Raw genomic sequence first — 22,908 nt, forward strand, 5'->3', positions numbered from 1 at the left:
GGATGAATGGATTTTTAAATTTTGGAGATAAAAGGAATGATTAAAATGCTGGTACATGTCAGTGGTGAAATGTAAAATTGGTCTAATTGATCCAAGCTCACCGGGATCGTTTTGAAAGTTCATTTCAATTTCGTTGTATTTGGCTGTAGAGGGTCCAACAGAACAAAAATAACGTATTAGGATTCTGCGCGAGTTACATATTTCTAATTGAAATGCATTGTGGGTCGTTGCACTGCCATGCTTACCTCAAGCGGGGCGCCTCCGGCTGACAAGTTGACATTTTGGCCCCGGCTCCTCGAACACATTTTTCCGATCAAAATATAGATGCAGCCCAAGACATGTTATCATTAACCAGCACTAAAAAAGCAGATGTTCCAGATTCCAGGAACGTTGACTGGCCCATGTGCTGATGCAGTTCCCCTTTCAAAGTACAGTAAAGAGGCATATTTTCGGAAGGTCTCGTGTTGCATCGACCAAGCCGTGTTCTGGGAAGAGGGGAGGGGGAGCTTCAATTTTGCTTGTAAAAATTCTTCTTCATCTTTTCCTTGTTAGTTGTATTTTCTTTGAGCAATTACAGCCAGGTTTTAAACACAAGCACCCTTCAGGTATAATCCTCTTCAAATCTAACCATCGGATTTGGAGAATTTTGCAGGATGTATTGGCAGGGCCCAGTCACTACGGTAATTTACATATGGATTTTCATGCTTCAATAAAAGTTTTGAAGAATGTACCAGTGCGATTGGTTTAATGGACATCAAATGTCTCAGAGGGCAACCATGGTGCACTTTTTTTTGGGGGGGGGAGACATTGACAACAAGTTAACAATGGGGTTTAGTCAGGCTGGGTACATGTACATGCTCAAATTTGGGGGGGGCAGGGAGAAAAATTTACACCACTGGAATGCGTACATGTTCGTCGTCTCCTACTGTCTCAAAAGACAGTGGCCTGCACCTGGAAATTTCAATTGTAGTTAGTTTGTAGTTGAACAATGTTGCCTGTGGCTAAACAGCCCGATTCTTAATGGTCCGAGAATTTCCTGGTACTTTTGCATTTTAAAAGAGGCAGTGGAAGCTGGTGTGAAACCATGACACAATTACAAAGATTTGAAAATGTGTCCTTATTTATGCAGCCGTGCCAAGATCGTACACCCTGCAAAGGTCAGTCAGTTGAAAATTCTCCCACCCTGTGCCAAATAACACAGGGGAACTGACAGATGTTATCGTGATTCTCGTTTTGCCTGACCTCATCGTTGGTAATTAGGGTTCCATGGAGCAGGTGTTTTGTTGGGAACAGAATTTGCTCTTATTTTGTATTGTTTTTTTCCTCCAAAATTTCTGTGATTATTAGAACAGTTGGTTAAATGCTGGCAATGCATGATTACATACCTTTCCCCCTTTGTCCACTGGTTGCCACCGCCGGATTTCCCAGGATGAGAGAGCGGGATTAAAAACAAAACAAAACCAAAAAAACAATAAATGTTTTTCACTTGCATCTGAATTTTTGAGGGTCAGAATATAAAACCAAAATTTACCGGGTTTTATTAGCTGATTTTTTTTTTTTCAGTTCACTCAGGATACATGTCCTTTATCAGGGGGGAAATATTCTGACCTTTTTTCCCAAAGTGTCATTGGGAAAAATTGTTGGAATTTCTTCTATTTATTTTTAGATATTGCATTATTCTGAGTTGGTGTGTTCGTACGTACATGTATGCAATTTGACAAATGAAAAAATGTACATGTAGGCCTTTCCCATGTTCAGTTTGATACGGTACATGTGTGTATGAGGTAGACCATTCAGGGAGAATGGCATGGCTAGGGTCTGGAAAGGTCTCGGACTTGTCTTTACAAAGACTTACTGATGGGTACATTGTCCATAGTCGATGGACTGGAGGGGGTTTCAGTTCACCTGCTCAGAACCCAACGCTACGGTCATTTTTAAAAAAGTACTAAGCGTGCCCTCAACAAGAAAAATGATGTTAACAGAAAAAAAAAATCAAGATGCACTCACTTTTCACAATCCCATCCAAATGCGTACATATACAGGGTTTCCCGGAAAAAAAGCCAACCCTGAGGAAAGGGGTTAATATGCCCAAACCATGAGATATGATTACAATGTACATGTGTAAGGATCTCCAAAATGTAGAAGCAGTGTGCCCCATTTTCAAGACAGTGGTGGTCCGTCATGCATGACAGGAGGGATACCATCAAGGGATCATCAGAAAGAATACTGCTGCTACTTTTCGGAGATCCTTATACATTATAATCATATCTCATTAACCCCTTTCCTCAAGTTTGTTTTTTTTCTGGGACACCCTGTATACATTTCTTAGCACAAGGGTTGGAAGGAAGGCTGTCAGTAAGCCATAACACGACCAAACCTCAACTTGGATCTTGACCAAATGACATATTAAATGTTCCCGATTACCTCTTTCAGAAATGTCCTCAGTTGCCATGGAAACCAACCATGGGGGAACAGTATGGTATTCTAGTCTTCCAATTTGGCCCACCTTGACATTAATATCCTTACTGTTGAACTTAGAACTGACTGCTTTGAATAATTAGGACTCCCATCTCAAAAATAATAACAGACACAGAAGACATTTGAATTCTTTTTGTAAAATTTAGCTTGGAAGTCGAAAGAATAACGATCGAGTGGCACGGCCAATCGGTGGTAAGAAATACACATACCGGTACTAGTGCATGTACAGTGTACCTATATTTCAAAATGTGGCCTCCTAAGAGACAACACCCGTAGATTTTTACTGTCATAGTTTGGGACAAGCTAGGAATTAAGAAACACCAGTGGTAATGGGTTCAGGGGGAGGGTGCACTGAAACCCCTCTCAGCCCACAGACTACAAATTTTTTCTTGCAGGGTCACACACCATGTGTCTGGAAAGCCATGCCTCTCTGCCCGGTCTGATGTTTAAATCATAAAATGTACGGTCCACAGAACCTCTTACTCGGCTGTTAATTTAGATTTCTTGTTTTTATGTGCCACCTGTGCATAAATTTCTGACTTGGATTCGCATGATATTTCCTGCCCATAGATTAGACAGTCAGCATCTGTCCAGGTGCGTCATGAAGCAGTTGGGACTTGTTAATATTGCACACCTTGATTTGAGCTTGACTTTTCCAACGGGGGCTGTTTATGTTTATGTTGGAACGTGTGCCCAATTTTTGGCTGGCTTTCGTGTGAAATCTGAAACCTGGCGTGGGCGTTCAGATGCTGTGTCGTGAGTGCAATTGCCTTTGTGCGTTTCCGCATCAAGCTCCTGTGTGTGTCCAAAATAACTTGCTCTGACATGCTTGAAAGCTTTTGCTAAATTAATGAGTGCACCACTCGTCCAAGGCATTGGTATGGTGTGGACAGACAGGGCTTTAATTGTCAGCTGCTTCACTTGATTTGGCCAGTCTTTCCAAATCTGTGAAGAGGATTTTGCTGAAGTTGGTGGCTGTAGGCTTTTTACCCGGTAAAGGAATGTCCACATTTCCTGTAAATAAGAAGGGAAAAAAATATGTGCATCAAATGGCCGAATTCCTCAGTGAAAATACATCTTAGATTCAAACTGTTGAAATGTAAACTAGGTCTTGCGCATCTACATGTAAGGGTAGCAACGACTGAGGGACAGTGTTCAGTGTACAGCTCCAGAAGCACAGCAGAGTTTGAAGGAGCAAAACTGGACAGTGTTTCTTACAGAGGGTTTGTTGCCACTTCCTTCCTTCTCTCCCTGTTTCCCTCTTTCCCCCAATCCCCAGTAACGTGAACCATCAATAACTCCCAACCCCAATCCTCTTGTACACCTCTAGAATTTTGGTTTTGTTTGGCTGTCCATTGATCAAGAGTAATGTGTCTACGGGGAATTTTTTTTTACGGTTCTTTGGCTCTCTGCTTTACTCTTGCATTTTCATCAAGACTTTAGGCAGACAGTGGATCTGAACTTGAAGTATGAGCAAGAATGCTTTATTTGCAACTTGTAAGCCAGGTGGAAAGTACATGATCACTGTACCAGAGATCAGATCTCTATGCTCACACAACATAGTACTTGAGCAGTAATTCAGAGGACTCCATCTAAGTTCAAACCCCTATGCCAGTCAGATTTTCTTTACTCTGTAGGATCTTCATGTTCGGACACATACTGTACATTGAATAGGGCATCTGTGCTGAGACCCAGGTGTGGCTACTCTCGGATGACACCCGCAGTTATTTTAAGGTTAATTGATTTGCGGCTATTTTCCTGAAGTTTTGAACCCTGTACCGGAGAAGAGAGCCATGCATACAGATAACGCTGTGCTCCGTCCGTCAGTTTGCCTCAAATCTGCCCCTGTGCATCTTATTGCACCGTCGCTAAGAGTGATTAATTAACTGAGATGCACTGTCCATTAGTGGTAACGCATCCAACCCGAATGGTTAAAATTTAACTCTTGCACATTTTTGTACTTTCTTTCTGGTTTTTTTTTTTGGGGGGGGACGGATCCACAATTTCTCTAATTGTGTGACAGTAGACATGCAATCAATTTATGACTGCACGCATAGCACTCCTGGATATTATATATATCTACCATGCCATCAGTGAAGTAGGCCCAATTCATCTACCCAAACACTTTTTAAAATACCAATCACAGCACACACATGTACATGTACATGTATAGGACTTTTATATTTTATAATGTGACCCTGCAGCATTTACTATTATAATAATAATAATAACAACAAAATTTACCAAAAATGGGTCATTTGGGAGATATTCCCATAGGAACGTGCACAAACTTTACTAGCCCATAATTAAATATTCCCTAATCTGATCTGAACCAAACTTTGTATGTTTTCAATTTATACCCAAATCTATCATTTCTTAAAATCTTAAAATTCGGCCTCCTTCTGGCAGTTGGAGCATTTGGGAGACATTGAAATGTCTCAGTAATGACCCATTTGTAAGAATAATGATAATATTGATAATAATTAAAAATTTATAATGCGCCATTTCCATGAAAATGATCAATGGCCCAGTCCAAGTCGACATTACAAAAAAATTTAACTTAATTAAATTAATTTCAGACATGTGAGACCATAGGCTAGAAAAAGTAAATTTACGTGTAAAGCTTTTAAAATAATGCTGTAGACATTTCTGGAACACATTTACCAAGGAATTTTTCATAATGTTTTACATAGTTTTGGGGCGATTTCCTCTAAGGATGTAATGAGTTGAACTGGTTGAAGCTTATGTCTTTTTTCCCCCGTTTTGTTCCAGCCTGAAAGGCATTAATTACTTCTGACCTCGCTCTTGTACGTGAAGGTCACATTTACATGCACATAATTTTCATGAATTTTCGAAAATACACCTGAACAAGAAAAAATTCAAATTTTCTTCTAATAATCGAACATTTTTTTCTGCTGCCAACCAGTACAATTGTCAAATGAGAAATTTGTCCTTTCTTTTGTTCTGCCTGGAATTTTCCTCTCTTTTTCATACCGATAAGCCTTCTTAATTGCCTCGCATTACTCTAGACATTGATCTCAAGGACAGTTTTATTTGTCAATCTCTCTCTCTGCACACGTTAAGCACAGGTACATGTAGATATTCCCATATTATCAACATACATACACGTACACGTACTTACGTGTAACTCGTACCAGCAAATCTCTACCCTTTGAATGTACAGGTATTCACCGACTGGCACATGTACAGTTGTGAGTAAACCAAGTTTACATGGTCTTAAAACAACAGGTGTGTTAAGGCAATGGTTAAGGCAAGCAGCATTCCCATGGCATCTACCCCATACATGTATGGAACATGTACACTTCAGAGGCCACTTAATCAAGAACTAAAAGCCATTCAGTTATCAGAATGTGCATACCGTATAAGCAGTATGTGCATGCTCCTCAACTGAAATTGTCTTGTGAAAAGATGCATTTCTTTCATTGAGATTCAGAGTTGTTCTCAGGAAGGTTCAGAATTTCTACAGATCGATATCGCACACTGGTACATGTACCTGTGTGTGTTCACAAATGTACATGTAGCAACCACAAATAAAAATTGCCACAGGACTTGCCCTAAAGATGTATGCACTTGTACGGTGTCAGTACAATGTACATTATGCAGCCAGCTTCAGTTTAGCAGTGTTTAATGTACATGGTACAAATGTACATGTGCTTGTGAAGGTCATACTTCAGTTTACAAGTCACAGAATTCAACAGGCTAGCATTTTGTAGGCTGTTAAAAGGTAAATTTATCCCCTTGTTAATTATCCAGGAAGCTTCAGTATCATCAACCCTCCCCCCCCCACCACCACCACCCTCCAAGGTAGCCTGTCACAGCTCAGGAACATCTGGAGCACAGGGCGGGTAAACATGGCAACCTTGATGTGCGCTGAACTGGAAATCTTCATTTCACTGATATGTTGCCACGGCAACCCATCCATCCCTCCTCTTGTCCCAATTCTGGCCTTGCTCTTCCGGTTTTGGAGTGATGGGTTATCGTTGTTGTCGTGACTGGAAATCGTTTCAGGAAAGGCAGAGGGGATGTTTAGTTTAAGCAAAATGAAATGACCCAGTCAATTTCTAGTTCCCACAACTACAGAAAGCCCAAGTTTAAAGTGTTCACTTGTGCAGTGTACCTGTCAATCGTCAGTAGTTACAAACTGCCAAGAAATATCGATTTTTCACATCTGAATTTTTAATTTTGATCCTCATTTATGCTGCCTGTGTACATGTAACGTACACTTGATGCACATTGATACCATATTCATACATCTCCATGCAAAATGTACATGTACATGTATGTACCTAGTACACTGTACATTAATGTACATGTACTCTATGCAGACCGGCGCTTGTACAGTGTGAGTGTTGTACATGTACACAGAAGTAATTTAAAAATGGTTGTGTTTTGTTCTAGCTCTTAACGAATAATAATTTATCTATACATGTACATGTAGTTTGTAAAGACTCCTTAATATTTAAGGAAATTGATCGAAATGCGAATTATCTTGTATTGTATTAGGCAAATACTGGTAGGCAGTCTTTAATAACGTACATACCGTTCATGTACATGTACATACATGTATCGAGGCAGTGAATTGTACATATTTGAACAGTGTTTTTGCGGTGACATTGCAACTCGTGGATATGATTTGTTTACTGTGAATTTTTTTATATGTACGAAAAAGAAAACCTCTAATATCTGATTAGCTGAAGTTCGTGGATGTTTTTTTCAAACCTTTTTATTTTCACCCTTTTTTTTTCATAAGTAGACACTATTTTGCCCCTGCTAAAGAAATTATTTTCAGTGTAAACATATTAGCTGCAGGAGTTTTGCCACGGGCACCACTAGCCTCAGACGGATTGCCTCTTTTCTCACTTGGACTCTTCTCTGCCTGAAAAGAATAAGAAAATCCTGTCAATAAACCAGTGAAAGACTATCCGTTTGTAGCGCCCCCTGTTCTTCCATAAAGGTTTTAGGTTTCAGGGCTGACTGTTGTTTTTTTTTCTGCATGGAATCGCTCTTTATCAAGAGTTGCCTTTGCCAACTGTTTTTTTTTTTATATGTATATATTTTTTTAATCAGGTGCCGAAATGCGATACAAGGAAATTGCATGGGTTTTTAAATTCTTTTTCTTTTATGTGCCGAAGTCTGTTCCAATGAAGCAAAATCTTCCTCGGTTCATCCATTTGCAAGTTCTCAGAGTCAGCAACATACTGGTATGTTCTTCTGGTTTATGTCTTATATTTTTAGCAAAATTTATTTCTGTAGGCATAAAAATTTAAGTATCTTAAAATTTAAGTAATTTCTGTAAGTTTAAAAATTGCTCGATTAAAAATATGTTTTCTAGTTTCTAGTACACGTACATGTACAGGTACATGCATGTACAATATAAAACCTTACACACTTTTATAGTCTTACATGTGCATGTACATGTAGGCTAGTCCTTATTTTAAATGTATTCCGGTTAGTTTACATTCCTGTTACGCACGCTGTTTCAAAATGGTTTTCATTTTTCACTGGGTTGGACTGGGTGCTATCACTTATTAATGAAGTCAGAGATGTACGTGTAGCATGAAACCTATCGTACAGTACATTATCGATTCAGTCCACTTCGTGTGGCGCATTCAAGATGCACAGTGACTGGTACATGTATGCTCGTGGACATGCAGTGTAATATACATGTACATGTAGGTCTAATGTCCAACAGTTATGCTAGAATAGTGGGCGGCGTGGATTGAATAGCTGCGATTGAAAAGCCAAGTTTTCCCCTGGTTCCATTCAGCTGGGTCTTTGCTGTAAGAGGCTGGTGCCTGTTAAAGCATGCGCAGCGTCTGGCACCCGACCTCACCTATCCCCCCTCCCCTCCCACGGTACGGTGTCTGAATGCGATGATTTCATCAGACCAGGCTTGTTGCTCGTGATGCTAATTTCAAACAGGTCCAGTCTTTATTCTGGTGCAGTGATGTGCTGAAAATCAGTTTTGGGAATGTGGGAGGGGAGGCCTTCCATTTTATCCCCATTATTTGAGGCTGTGACTGTAGGATAATCAGATACAAATGTTACATGCCCTGTGTATGTACATGTTTATCTGTACACGTTTTTTTTAATGGCTTTAAAGTTGCAATACACTGTATTACCAATTGTAGATTTTACAGTACTGGTACATGCATGTTTTTTATGTACTGGTATCTTCATTGATAAGATGTAAGCTTGTGTGTCAATAGGTGAACCTATTTCAAAATTCCCTTTGCCATTATTAAACGAGTAATATTTTGACTTACATGTAGATTTTCTTGTGAGTGGATCACTACAGATATGGGAAATAACTCTTCAAAAACTGGACTTATAGGTACAGGTACATGTATGTACCGTATGTGTTGACCAAAGCTTCAAGAATTACTGTCAGTTTTTCACCTTGGCCAAAGCTCCCTGCTGAATTCAGGATAACCTCAAATCTGGACACTTTCCCCTTCTGGATTACCTTCACTCATTTGCAGCTGAGCCACTGCCATTAACCTTAACTACATGTAGACTGCTGTAAAAATTAACCTTAACTAGACTGCTGTGAAAAGATATTTATATATTTTTACCAGCCTGCGCTGACCCGTAAGCCAATTTGCACTAGGCTTATGAAAGGATTGCCGGCAGATTCTTTTCGCCTTTGATGTACTAGAAAACATGTAGAGCAGTTTTTTTTTTCTTTCCTGACACCCTGATGACAATCTACAAATCAGTACAAGTCCTCATACTTGTAGCTGTGAGTGTAATCATGGATGAAACTCAGGGTTATATGATCATGACACAAATTCCCCACAATGTATGTCAAGGTGGGACTTGTTGGGTGACTCTCGCTCCTCTTCTGTGCAACCCCCCCATTGTAATCCAGCATCTCACTCTCTGTCAGATCTGAATTTAAGGCAAATACAGTGTGCATACATTTTGTACTGATAGACACAACTCCTAACAACTCAGGTGGTTGCAAAAAAAAATTTACATTTCTTCCTAAAGGTTTCTTTGGTTTGGAAAAAAATGCCAAACCATGACAGTTTTTTGTTTTTCTCTCTTCCATGAAGGGTGTTAATCACTAAAAAGATGTCAGTACACGCATTCCTAGTTTCTGAAGCCGATTCATTTGTACATGGAGCTTTTAAAAGGAGCTCTGTGATTTGTAGACTCTGTGCCATTGTGGCCCTGACTGCAAACAGCTGTGCGAAACACCTTGACATCAGCCAGGTATTACTTATCTGACCCTGGGAATTCCAGGTAGCACTTTTAATCCCAGGGTCCTCAATATCACTGTCCAATGAGTACATATTGCATCAAGTCATCGTTTGTGCCATTAATATTTGTCATAGCTCTGGCTAGATGCAGAAATTTGAGTCAATTTTGCCCTCCTTTGTTTTCCCCTTTCAGCTCAAGAACTAGCAAATTAGTTTAGTTCAAGAAGGCTCTGTCTCGTACAGTCAGAATGAATACATTGACTGGGCTTCCGATACAAAATTTTGTAGCATAGCAACAAATTGCAAAACAGCTGATCTCGCGTTAACAACTTTACCAGATTCGGTTTTATTGTTTTGTTGTTTATGTGTACTGTATGTCTTTGTGGCAAAAATCACTGTCTGCAGTGCTTGTACATTGTACTCGTGTGCACGTGATTAACAGTACAGGGGGATTTAAATAAAAACTAAAGAAAGTGTGGAAATCGGTGGAATTTCTTACCACTCAGTGACACAAAAAAATCATACATGCTCATATAGAATATAAATTACATGGTCCTCTTCACTTGTACAGAAATATGGAGGTAGCTTTTCATGTTCATGAAATATGTTGTGCAGTCCCCAGTCAATCAAGCACTTGTAAGCATTGAAACCCTGTGTGTACTCACAGCTTTTGCCGGTTTGCTTGACCATTCCTGCAGATTGCCTGGTACTACAGTGTAGGCTGCCGCACTGCGTACATTAAAATTAAACAAACTGTACCCTCTTTCTCCAAGAGGCTGTAAAATACCAATACTTGGACCTTATAAAGAGTTGGCCATATTGAAATTGAAAGTGAGGTTAACTCTTTATTTTGGAAAGTTGAAAGCATCATGGTGAAAGAATAAAGTGAAATTTTCTGTCAATTAGTACCTGTCAACTTTGATAAATAATTTTGGATTTGTGATAAACCAGATTTAGAAAAAAATGAAAGGGAAGCTTGGAATCCACGTGCATGAATTCTAAAATAATTCTGGTGTCATCCCATCCAACAGTTAACAATTTGTAACTCAGATCCGTTAAACAAGATCAAAAAAGGGCTTCCTCGGGAATACCATTAGTTGAGCTTTCTTTTCAGCGGTGCCGTTTTGGAAGTTGCAAAGAAAATTTTGTGAAACTGTGCGGCACCAACCATTTTTGGTCAGATATAGGGTATTCAATATGGCTAATGGGTACGGCACACGTTTGTGCATTGATAAACCGAAAATGCTCAACTTAAACGCAATGGTGCAGTTATATGTTCAAGTTGACATGCATCAGTGTCTGCTTATTACTGACGGTAGGCATTTACGTTATGTCAGAATTAATTATCTCATTCTGTGTAACGCCAAATGCATCTGCTGATAAAAATTTGCTGGTACTTCTGGCCCATCAATTTGTAATTGGTTTATTTAAGAGAGGATTTAAAACATAGCATCTTTTAGGTCTAGAGTCTCCTGCTGGTATCTCCAGTATGTGGAGATACGTGTAAATATAAGGAGGGAAAAGTGTGAAGATTGAGGGAGGGTTCATGCATTTATAAGCTAACCCTAAAGTACTGCAGAGTGTCATTGTTCCCAGAATGGATGTTAGTCATCTGGCATGCACGCATCTTACAGCGGTGATGAGGAACATGGGCACATTCTCAAATTATAAATTGACAACAGAAAGCCTGCAGTAGTGCCATAGCGTGTCATTTATATTCGCGAAGACCTCATCATACTATGCAGTATCCTGGTTACCTGGCACAAACTGCGAACACAGAGGGAGTCTTTGGTCTGCTCGGTGTCTGCACAACGTCATGTAGTTCTAGATAAACGATAAACCAAATCCAATGTAGGAGAATTCTTTGCAGGTTGTAAAATATGAATGCATTTTCGGGCGAGTGTTAGGCTGTGTCCGCTAGCTCTGTAGATGATGCCGTGATGTTTCACTAGACATTTTCGTTGCAAAAAGTTTTGTGCCCAGTTCTGTACAAAGTACATGTAAGTGTCATTGAACAGTTATTCTGCACAATTGTTATCATAATGCTTACTGCCACTAGTGGGGGCCGTGCCATCTGCATACATTTCCAGAAGTTCACCGATTTGTTTTAATTTCTTTTCTAAAGCTCTAATTTGTAAACTTTCCACATACTGTGCCAGTCTGATCCCGGGCTATAATTTGCATGCATGTGAGGAAACTGCTACATGTGTAGTGGGCAAGTTTGAGAAACAGCCAGTTGTTGACCACTTGTCCATTTTCGCTGGTAACCTTTGCACAACTTCTTCCTGGGTACCAGGCAAATTGACCCATGTGTTGACAAATGGTCATTGCCCTAATTTGCCTGATGTATTAGTATACACGTACATATGTACCATATGTACACACCTACATGTACATGTACTTGCAACCCTTTAAACAGAAAAACAGTATTTGGTAGCCATTGGCTCCTAATGGGAAAAATCTAGGCACCAGCACTTTTAGGAAAATTTAGTAATCACATGTGCTGAATATTCATGAACATACGTACACACATGTAGTATACTATAAATACCCTGCGTTTACATCATCCATCCATGCCGAAGAATCATGATCTGGACCGGCACACGTCCACCACACAACTTGCATACAAGCGCCAATGAGGTAAATCCACGAAATCAGGGTTTTCGCCAAAGGTTCAGCCACGGACATGTAGTTTTTAAGCTATCTTAAGTCTCAAATGGCGACTGGATGGTGAAAATTTGATTGAATTAGCAAAATTGTGGTCGCATTTGCGACTGATTTAGGCGCTATTTAAAGCGTTGTGTACATGTAGCATCAAATGCATACCGTACATATCCGTGTACATGCATCAGAAATCTGCAAGCCAGCAAAGCTCTGTGGGCAACAACTGATGGGCTCTTGTATCTGTCAACAATTTCACCCTGTTCAACATAATCCAACAGTGGACAGGTTTTGATGGACTAAGCTGGATTCTGTTGGATTCAGTGGGATTTCACACATTGCTGTCTGTTTGATTGGCAGCCAGCAGCCTAGATAATAACTTTAAAGAGAATAGAAAGAAAAATTTTTTTGAAAAGGACTCTTCATGTACATTAATGTTCGAGTTTGAATGGACTTTAAAACTGAACTAGGATTTTTAAAATACATGTACATGTACCGGTACACGTGCATTGTTTATTAACCTATTAACCCTACACACACTTGCGAGTGTAGCAGGGGCAGATTTAACTTTCTTATTTGAAGTGTGCCATTTTTCCTGTTACACAACCATTAACTTGCAACCATGTTTTACTGCCGATACCCACGCACATGTATACGTTATACCTGTGCGTGTATAATTTGTACAAGTGGTAGTCTTTTTACCGATGCTGGCTTCTCAACGTGTGTTCACATCTTGTTTACCAATTGGGTTTTACAGCTCACTGACTAATTTCCAGCTGACTGAATCAGCCTCAGCTATCTCCGTCATTGTACGCACTGCTGGAGATATTTTCCAGATGCTCTGTGGTTTCCTACTTCTTTTTTTTCCCAAAGTCTAAGAACTCAAACTTGAGTATACGTGCGAAATGAAAGGAAACTAGCCCTCATGTAGCCTCTCCTTCCTGTTGATGCACTCTTTGAAAAAAACAATGGCATGTTGTCTATTTCCGGCACTGACTTTCTTTGGACATTTCCATTCAAGAGTTGGAGCTGACTTATGCTCAATACATGTACTTGCTAAAACAGTTACCACCTACATGTACATTTATGGCAACCTTCCATACTTAAATTTTTGCCCGTGGAGTTTTCTTCTTTTTTTGTGGGAGGAGTGTCATTTTTTCATGGAACCTGTTGGAAAGATGAATTTGTTCCTAGCAAAGGATTGATGTCTTAAAAGACCAGATTGAGTATCTGCTCCGAGCGGAACCAAAGAGGGCGTGCTTTTTTTGGTATTCACTGCATAGACGCGCGATCGTTAGGCACGCGAGTATATGCGCGTTTGACACAGGGCACGCTGAGTATGCGTAATTAATTTATTCCGGCATGTATGGTCTTTACGTACACGTAGAATATGTGCAAGAACTCGCTTGTAACCAGCTGTCTTTCTTTTGCCAATTGGGGGAGCACTTCAGCTCAGGGCAGATAGGAAGATGGCTGTTATTTGCATGTCTCACAGGGTGACATGTAGACTAAATTCAATCCATTAGATCACATCAGTCTGGAAGTCTCGGAGTCAATCTTTTGGTTTTGCGGTTGAAGTTTCTGGTGAAAGTGCGTCAGTCACGCTTCTGTGGTCAAAGTGATATACATGTATATTGCCCTGATGTACTGTATCTTGGGCTGTTATCGGCAACTCACCGTGGATATGTGCATGCTATTTTCATATCTGCTCGAGACAGCTGTCAGTGTCACAAACAAGCACTGCCTTGATTGCAGGGGATCTGGGCCGAAGCCGTATTGCGACAGCCTCCAAATTTGGCTTGTTTTTGACGTGTCACCGATGCATAAGTAATGGCATCATCCGTCATGTTTTTGCTCCAGTTGGCAACACTGTTAAGGTTGCATGTATGGGCAGTTGGTGTGCAGACTCAATTCTGAGCAAGGAATCTGACTCTTTGCAATGCCTCTCCGAGGAATCAACTTGCTGCTTTAAGATTTTTGCTGCTAAAATGATCACATTTTGAGGAAAGTCATCACTCTTTGTAATATCTTTGCGTGAATTTGTTGATTCACCAGTACCACAGTTTCTGTACATGTACCGTACGTACATGTATGTACATGTAGTTATGTACTTCAAGTTCTATTTGCTGAGGTGTTGCCCATTGCTTTTCGTAGGAAAATCTGCCCTTGATTTTTGGTACTGAGTGGAATCCCAAGTTCTTAACAAAAATCAGAATGGATTGAAATGCCCACACCAGCGTACAGGAACACTTGTAGCAGGGTTTCACTTCACAGTCACACCCCCATAGAAGCAAACCAGCGGAGAAACAAATTTGAAGTCAACACCAACCCCCGCACCCCTTGTGTTCCAGATTGTTGTTCAGTTGACCTCGTCGCTGTACTCCCCCCCCCAATCGTGCCCTGGCCTAATGCTCGGCTCTCCTTCCAGTGCCCGTTGCCAGCCGATGTATGACAACCTCGTTACAGCACGGTGAGAGCCGAGCGTGGCGACACATGAATGCACTCAGCCTTGTCCAACAAGTTGTTTGTGTAAGCCTGATGAATAAGACCATCAAGATGTGCACCTCGGTCCCTAAACATTTGCTTGCCCTCCTTTTTTTTCCCCCGTAGTTATGATACATGTATATCGGTGTTGTCTTTATTAGTAGGGTACTCATGATTGTAGGCCCTGATTTTCCATGAACACCAAGTGTTCTGTCAGGCTATCAATATCTGAACATTTACGGGTACGTAGATAGATGTGCTGACTCTGGTCTGCGCTGAACTCAACTTGTCCAGAATTCTCTTTCAGATGTAGTGTGGCTATGAACAGCGGATGGTTATGCATAATGCAATACAGCTTCTTTGAGGAGGTGCTGCTGGCATTGGCTGTCCTAGATTCACTCTGCAGTCTTTGTTACAGTGACAAGTCCGTAAAATGCAGCCAGGAAATCTGTGAACAGAGGATGAAATCAGATACGTGCACTCCCAGTGCTCTGCCATTTGTCACGGTCATTTGATGAATTGTCGGGTTTGAGAGTGTCCTCCTGTTTTGTCAGGACATGAAGGTTACAAGCGGTTGAAAACTGGCCCACAACCCTAATGTACTCTGTGGTATGATGTGTGCGGTTGGTTCGGGGAATATTCGACTCACCAGTGCATATCTTCTTGCCGCCAAAAAGGCGTGAATCAATCAGCAGTTGCTGGCTGCCGGTGACGTGGGAGACTTCTTTTTTTATACTCACAGATGGATGCATGACACCCAAGGTGGACCAGTGAGTACCAGTGCATTTCCACGTTCACCCTTTTGAGCATCTTGTCTCTACATGTACATGTAGTTGAATGACTGTTTAATCATCTTGGATGCAATGTCTCAAGCAGCCTTTATCAGAGCATTGCAATGCACGTACGGTAGGTGGAATTTCCATGACGTCATGTTGATGGTGAGCTGAGTGTACAGCTCATCCACGTGTACAGCTGGTGTATGCGTGGATGCATGTGTTTAAGTGCCACTCAAAATTAACTTGAGTCTCGTATCTGAACATGTCATGTTCTCGAGGTTAGATTTTTCTCGTACTTATTTCAACTGTACTCACTGAATGTCGCACCAATCTGCAATATATTAGGTACTTATGCACTGTCGGTCTTCCTGTCTCTTTCTATTCAGTGCACAGTGTACATGCATTAACAGTATGTCGTGTGTTCTTGCTCATGACCAAAACCACCGACTTCCTGTGACCAACTTTTTCCGATTATTCTAATAAGGCATAATGCCTGAACTGAGGACTCATCACCCTAATCATCTGACAGTGTTGAGAAGAAGCAACATGCACTCAATTTATCCCCGCTCTAGAGGGGACATTTGGTCTAAGCACAGGATGCCAACATTTTAAAAGTGCGATCCATCACCTGCAACAACTATCATTGTTATTTTGAGGAGAATGCCTTGAACAAAAATAGATCTTCAAATTATATTGGAGAGATTATGGAGTTCTCAGCGCCGGCTCCTGATTATCTTATCAGATCAAGGAGGGGGAAGAACGTCGTCAGAGCATGTCTTCCAGTGAAAGAGCCCCTAAATGGAAAATCATTGCTCATGGTCATTTGTGACGTCTTTAGGAAGAATAAAGGGCTGTTTTGAAGTAAATCTGATGTCTGTACAATGTGGCAAAGCACAGATAACCATCCTGTTTTACGGGAACAAACCTCTGTTGCTTCTGAAGGTTTGTCAGGCGAGGGAGGTATGGTGAGAGTACCAAATGTATTCTGGCTTTCAAAAGCGAGCAGATGTGAAACTGGATTTAATGAAAAGCTGTGATCGTGCCGGCTAAGTAGATTTGTTTTGAAAGTGGGAAATATTGTGACAGCATGGTGGGCTTCTCAGGGATAGGATGTAAGATGAAAGGTGATCTACGTGTATTTTAAGTTTTGTGTGGTTGACGGTTTTCTTTACAGGTGTGACAATGCCAGTCTGTGTACAGTGAGTTTGATGTGGTGGCATCTCAAGTCCGCAAGGCCTGATGCACGATGCGTGGTGAAGCCCCCGAGGCCTGCATGCTGACCACCATGCCCGACTGTGACGGGTCCAACAGTTCGCGTTCCACGGCGCCACTGTCCGTGGCGCGCATGTCCCGTAGCTCCCGCAGCTCCAGTTCGCCCGAGCTGCGCTACACTTCCCTGGAGACCTCCCCCGCACCCACTCTGCTTGCCGAAGGCGGGGCTGACCCCTTGTCCCGCCCAGCCGACGCCCACGGCAGCATCCAGTCGGACCTGCAGCGGCTGCCTGGCCCTGCCCAGCCCGTCCGGAAGCTCTCCAGTGTGCCCAACAAGCCCAAGTACGATCTCCAATGTTGTACACTGCCGGTGTGCCTTGTGACTCTGCAGCTTTTGCTGGGCTTCACCATCATGGTGTTTGGAGTCACAATGTTGCTGATGACGCCTTCAGTCAAAACCAGAGATGCCCCTTACTGGGCTGGTCTTGTGGTGAGTAACACTCTTATCATTTTGCTCTTAAACTCACAGATTTTTCAAACTCCAAGATTTTTAAAATGAGGATGCCAGTTTTTAGGCAAAAGCCAGGATTTTAGGCTTTTTCATTTAAGGTGTTGTGCTAATTTAAGGCTTTAACAAGATACACTTGTTCGTGTACATGTATGGATATTTTGGCTTCTCTGGTTTCACTTTCAGACTCTGGACAAGAACCTGATTAGCGTCCCTGTTAGAATTTTAGAATGTTGAGCTCCACCCCATAGTTATTTCTTTCAACAGGGGCCAATTTCATAGAGCTGCTTAAGCGCAAAAGTTGCTTAAGCATGAAAAAACCTTGCTTAAAAAACAAAGGTCACCAGCTCAAACTCTATCTGATTGTCATGCTAACCAAAAGACAGGTAAATACAGTCCCAAAACAATATACATCACATGGAGTTTTGGCTGGCTTCCTGATTTATCAAGCAAGCTTTTTTCACACTTAAGCAAATTTTGTGCTTAAGCAGCTCTATGAAATGGGCTCCAGGGTTGATGTCCCTCAACAGTACAAACAGGATTTTGGAGGATTCTGGAAGATTTTTATTAAAATTTATGAGAGATACTGGGAGCCTGAATAAAAAAGTGGATTATAACACAGTGTAGTTTTGATTTATTCTGACTCTCATGAATTTAATTTGAAATTTAATTAAGCTTGTTTTAATTGTTACCTGTCCTTGTGCAGGATTTGATTATTTCTTTTTTTAGAGAGATATATTTTGGAACAGAGCTCCATGGATGCCCAAACTGTTGGTTGAACTGTCCGATTTTGTTTAATACAGTACTCAAGGCATTTTTCAGTAACCTACTGGGTTTGTCACTGGAATCATAAAAATTCAATGTCTGTGTCTGTTGAACAGAAAAATGCCAAACATCGTGTGAAAGGTGATGTCAGTAATGTGAACACGCTGTATACCAGCATGTACATATACATGTATTTTCTTCTGAAGAAAATACTTAATGCTTGAAAAAGGTGTTCAAATATATGTTAACTGCAGGTTACATTGCTCGGTCAATTTGTACAGTTCCTCCAGCGAGATTGATGACAAAACTTCTTTATAGAGGAAAAAAAAAGAAAACTCTGTGGTGTACGTGTTCACCTTCTGCCTCAAACTGCCACATTGAAAACGTGACTTGCTTGAAGTTTCTCCAACTGTTCCGTCGTCTGTTGCTAGGGAGATGTACTCTTCATGCAGATTCTCCCCCACCGCCCTCATCATCAGCCAATATAGTAATTGCACCTAATCACAAGATTTGCTCCCAGATTGCTGGGTAAACATTCCATTCCCCAGTCTTGTATCTGCACACTGCAAGCTGCCTGCTACCCCTGCGTGTGGGCTCATGTTCGTGTAGATGAGAGGCAGGCATGCTTAGAATTTCTTGTGCGTCTTGTCTTTGCAGTCACAAGTCTGTGCTTGCTCCATCTGCACGTATCATTTCAGTATTAGTGACTTGTGACACGCCAGAGGTTCAGTTGTCAGAAGAGTTACAAAGATGAACCAGTCTTCCACTTATTTGCCTCTTGCGTTCTTTATGATGAACACGTGCAAATGTATATCCTTAATGGCATACAGTACTGCACTAGTTTTAAAAATTACTGACATCTTGCATTAGCTGCATACAGTATAGACTAATCCGATTAGACATCATAACTGCGGTGTCACCACACTCACAGGCACATTCTTCAGCTTGACGCGCGCGTGCATTTGGTGAATCACGACACCCTGTTGGTCGAAGAGGCATGTAACGTGCGCGTACCACCTGTCTGAGAGCGTTGTGCCACGGCAGTAAAAATGGCTTCTAATTCTGGTGGTCACTACCAGTATTTGTACATGTGTCAATGTACATTTACCCATACTAGTCATATTGACAATATTTTACCAGCAGTTTTAATTTGTTTGAACACTAAATGGTGATTCCCTAATCCACCGAGCCCTTCTAGGTCTAAGATACCAGAATGTACAAGTACCAGTGAGTCGACTTCTAGTAAACGATCTCCTTTGGGATAAATTTTGAATTACGGTATTTCACACGGACATCTAAATACCAGTATGGACAGACACAGAGATGGTCAGTCAGTTCTCTTGCACTGCAGCAGCAAAAGGGGAAAATTGCCTGGGAAGTACTTTCATCTGTGATAAGAGAAACAAGAAACAGTGGCCACATTCAGTCATTACCCATCTTTTGGTTGGATAGTTTTTGGCAGCTTGCTAATTTTCCCCAAATATTTAGCAATGCTTTGTAATGACTCACCCCAGTCTGCCCTGCATACATCAATATCTGTTGGGATCTTGTTAAATTTGTCACCAAATTTGTCATTTCAAACTGAAGTACATGTATTTATTGCGGAAAATTGGAAAAGAGTAGTTTTTCGAGGATAAAGTCATATTGTTCCAAATTTGGAACAGTACAGAATGGTCATTTTTGGAGAGGTCACAGTTGCCTGTGTTGACATAATCATGTCATTTTAACAGGAAGACTGACAAGTCTGGGAAACTTCTTTTCCTACCCCCTGTACTTTACTTTGGCGCACTTCGAATGAACGGCTTCTGCATTTGATGGAAAACATGAGTTGTTAGAATTCACCCCCCCTATAATGACACTTCACTGTCCTTCCAGTAGTCTGGCTCATTTCAAATTCATTAATATCCAGTGTGCCCCATCATCGCCTTGTAGTCACATTCAGATCTACATACCCTAGTACCTGCACCTCGTGGTCTGTTCTCTCTCTTCCTGTTCAATGGAAAAGTACTGTTGACGTACGTCCAAGAACTAAAATGGAGTCTCAAGTCCTGAGTTTGATAGTGACCTCTGTCCAACACCTACCAGTACGTATTCTTGTGCCCCCCCCGCATGTGTTGACTTATCGTTGCGATCTTACTCCTGACAACTCGCGCAACAACAATATTTAGACTGCAAAATAGAATTGAAGGGAGGGGGGATGGACGTAGAAACAGGTGAGGATGCCGGCACTCGTCCATCAAGCACTTGTTTACAGAAGCAACAGCGTCTGAGACTATCCGCAGGAAAGTAAAAAGAGAAGGAACGAAGAAGACAGAATGCCAAAAAGGAGGCAGGAAAAAGCAGTGATAACATCAATGAACGTGTCATTTTGAATTGTGGGGATGATTTTGCACAGACTAAACCATGGTGGAGATGACTTATCCTTAAGAAAGCAATTAGTCCTTCAGGGTAAACACGTATTAAAGATGGGCTGGTTTAGTCTGAGGAAGTTAATAATTCAACTACAGTGCAAAGCGTGGAGTGAACGTACAGTACACAATACATGTACATGAAAGTGGGGGTGTATTTGTGTATTTTGGATATGTTCACAATAACTACCGTTAAAGGACACGCTCTTCTGGGTCATTCTATTAACCGGGGGTCCAATTTTCTCGTCCCTGTTACATCTGGCGTAGGAATTTTTAATGTTTAGAACTCATTGTTTCATTTCCAAGACTGACTGAGTACTGCAAATTACCTCCCCAACAAATAAAAACAGTTTGAAATCGATTTTAGTGATACGTCTCTTGTCAAACATGTCAGATGGTATTACAAGTCAGAGGTCACAGGGACGGAAAAAAATGTCACACTTTGGACCCCAGATTTATAGAATGACCCATCTGCTACCTGTAGTTATGTACATATGTACCCTCATTAAATCAAAATATTGACCTGTAAGAACAGGTAAACTTAATAGATTATTTTTTTACTTATTGATACAGAGTACATGTATGGATACCACGTAGATGTGTACATAAAAATCTTACACAAATACCAGAGCTACATGTATACATGTGTCCCTACAAAATTTGCTCAGAGAAAATACATGTATACATGTACACACACCGGTTCACTTCCGCATCTTGCTTAAAGTTGCCATGTCGGTCTAGTCATGGTTACTTGTAGTACTTACTTGTACAAGTGCATCTTTGTCAAGTGTTGGTGCTCTGCTTTATTTCTATTTTTTGACAAGACCTCAGCAGGCTTGATGTACTCTACTGACATATTGACCGATTTACCGTGTGCGAGTATTCCGCGAATACAAATGTGCTTATGTGTATGTAATTAATATAGTTTGAACTCCAGTGCCTTTTTTTTAAACATGAATATACATGATCTAGTACATACCAGTAAATGTCCACTTCGTCATCTATTGTAGTACTGTACATGTACAGTACATACATGTACCTGTACAGGTGTACATGTACATGTATGTTCATATACATGTACATGCCGATATGGTACATGTACATGCACATCTGGCAGTTTTCACATTATTTGTTTTTGCTCATATATATTGATTTAGACTTTTGCATATAGTTCGTGTTCCTTTAGGGACATGTACACATACATGTACATGTAGTGTGGTGCTGGGTACATGTACATGTACGTGTGTTGAAATTTCAGCCCAAAGTGTTAGCCATGCTGGGGAAGCACGTAAGTAATGCGTGCACACTTGTCATTTGTAATACGCCGGCGCGCATGGTTAGTGCTGTCCTGTAAGCTCTATCAATTAATTTTGCGAATGCTTTCTGATGCCGAATGCATAATCACGGTCTGGTTTAAAAATCCCTTCAAATGGTTGGTGAATGACCTCTAGGTAAGAAATCCTTCACAGGTCTCTGACTCTCCTCGGTCAAGCAGTTCCAAATTAAAATGAGTGCAAGGAACACATGATATTCTACATCAAGAAATGTATTTAACATATGGGTACATTTATACCAGTGGACAGCCTCCATTAATGGTGTTTCACAGAAATTGTTCAAGGTACGTACAGTAAATGTACATGAACATGTGCATGTACAGTACGTGGGCTGTACATTTAGGGTAAAAATTTTTGAACGTCCCTGTGACCGTGCATACATAGGATATCACACACACAGGTCTACTAAAATGTACACGACAAGACAGAGGTTAATGTACCGGTACAGTTAAAAAAGATATTCCTCAATAAGACATGTTTTTTGATGTTTTCTGCCGTAACAATCCATTGCCAAGTCCCCATCCAGATACCGTACTACCAAATAAAAATGAACCATCTGTTAACAGATTTTATCACACAATTGGCATTTATACGTGTATGTCTGACCTTTGTGGACATCAGAAAGAACGTATTGACTTAACGTTTGCATATGTAGTGTACGATACGTGTATTTAGTTTCTTAAATTTTAACTGATGCAATTATACGTTACACACTGTTGTTACAGATGTACATTTTCACGCGTATTAAGGTCAGCATGCTTTAATCAATGTGCCTATACATGTACATGTATTTTTAATGGTTTTAAAATGCATTTACTGTGTATGTGTATTTTAGTTTTGTATCTATGCAGATGATTACATTTTTAGGATTTTTTTTTTTAATAGCTTACCGGTAGATATCAAGAACATCTGGTTTTGGTGCATTTTTTTGAAGTATCGGTAGGGATGAGCGTATTTTCATGCAGTTACGATGGTCATCATGAGTTAGTGATTAAGAGTCCCTCGTGTCCATTTAGTGTTGTAAAACCAGATTAACCTTTTTGAAACAGAAAGCCC

At 40.7% G+C, this 22,908-nt stretch overlaps 1 protein-coding gene across 5 annotated transcripts in view; it reads left to right on the forward strand.

Moving 5' to 3' along the window:
• LOC110986918 (sarcospan-like) overlaps nt 1–22,908 on the forward strand; it is a 67,464-nt gene that overhangs the window by 8,250 nt on the left and 36,306 nt on the right. For 2 of the 5 annotated variants that reach the window (XM_022249239.2, XM_022249236.2), the window contains exon 2: nt 16,800–17,327. In XM_022249239.2, the coding sequence (XP_022104931.1) occupies nt 16,872–17,327 (456 nt within the window). In that variant the 5' untranslated portion in view covers nt 16,800–16,871. Of the gene's footprint in view, nt 1–7,631; nt 7,701–15,591; nt 15,756–16,799; nt 17,328–22,908 lie in introns of those variants that run through there. The other 3 variants (XM_022249237.2, XM_022249242.2, XM_022249238.2) reach the window with 3 other exon arrangements.

The sequence above is a fragment of the Acanthaster planci genome, linkage group LG04, assembly GCF_054643075.1.
Source record: "Acanthaster planci isolate LZ-2023a linkage group LG04, COTS_SCS, whole genome shotgun sequence".
Taxonomy (NCBI): Eukaryota; Metazoa; Echinodermata; class Asteroidea; order Valvatida; family Acanthasteridae; genus Acanthaster; species Acanthaster planci.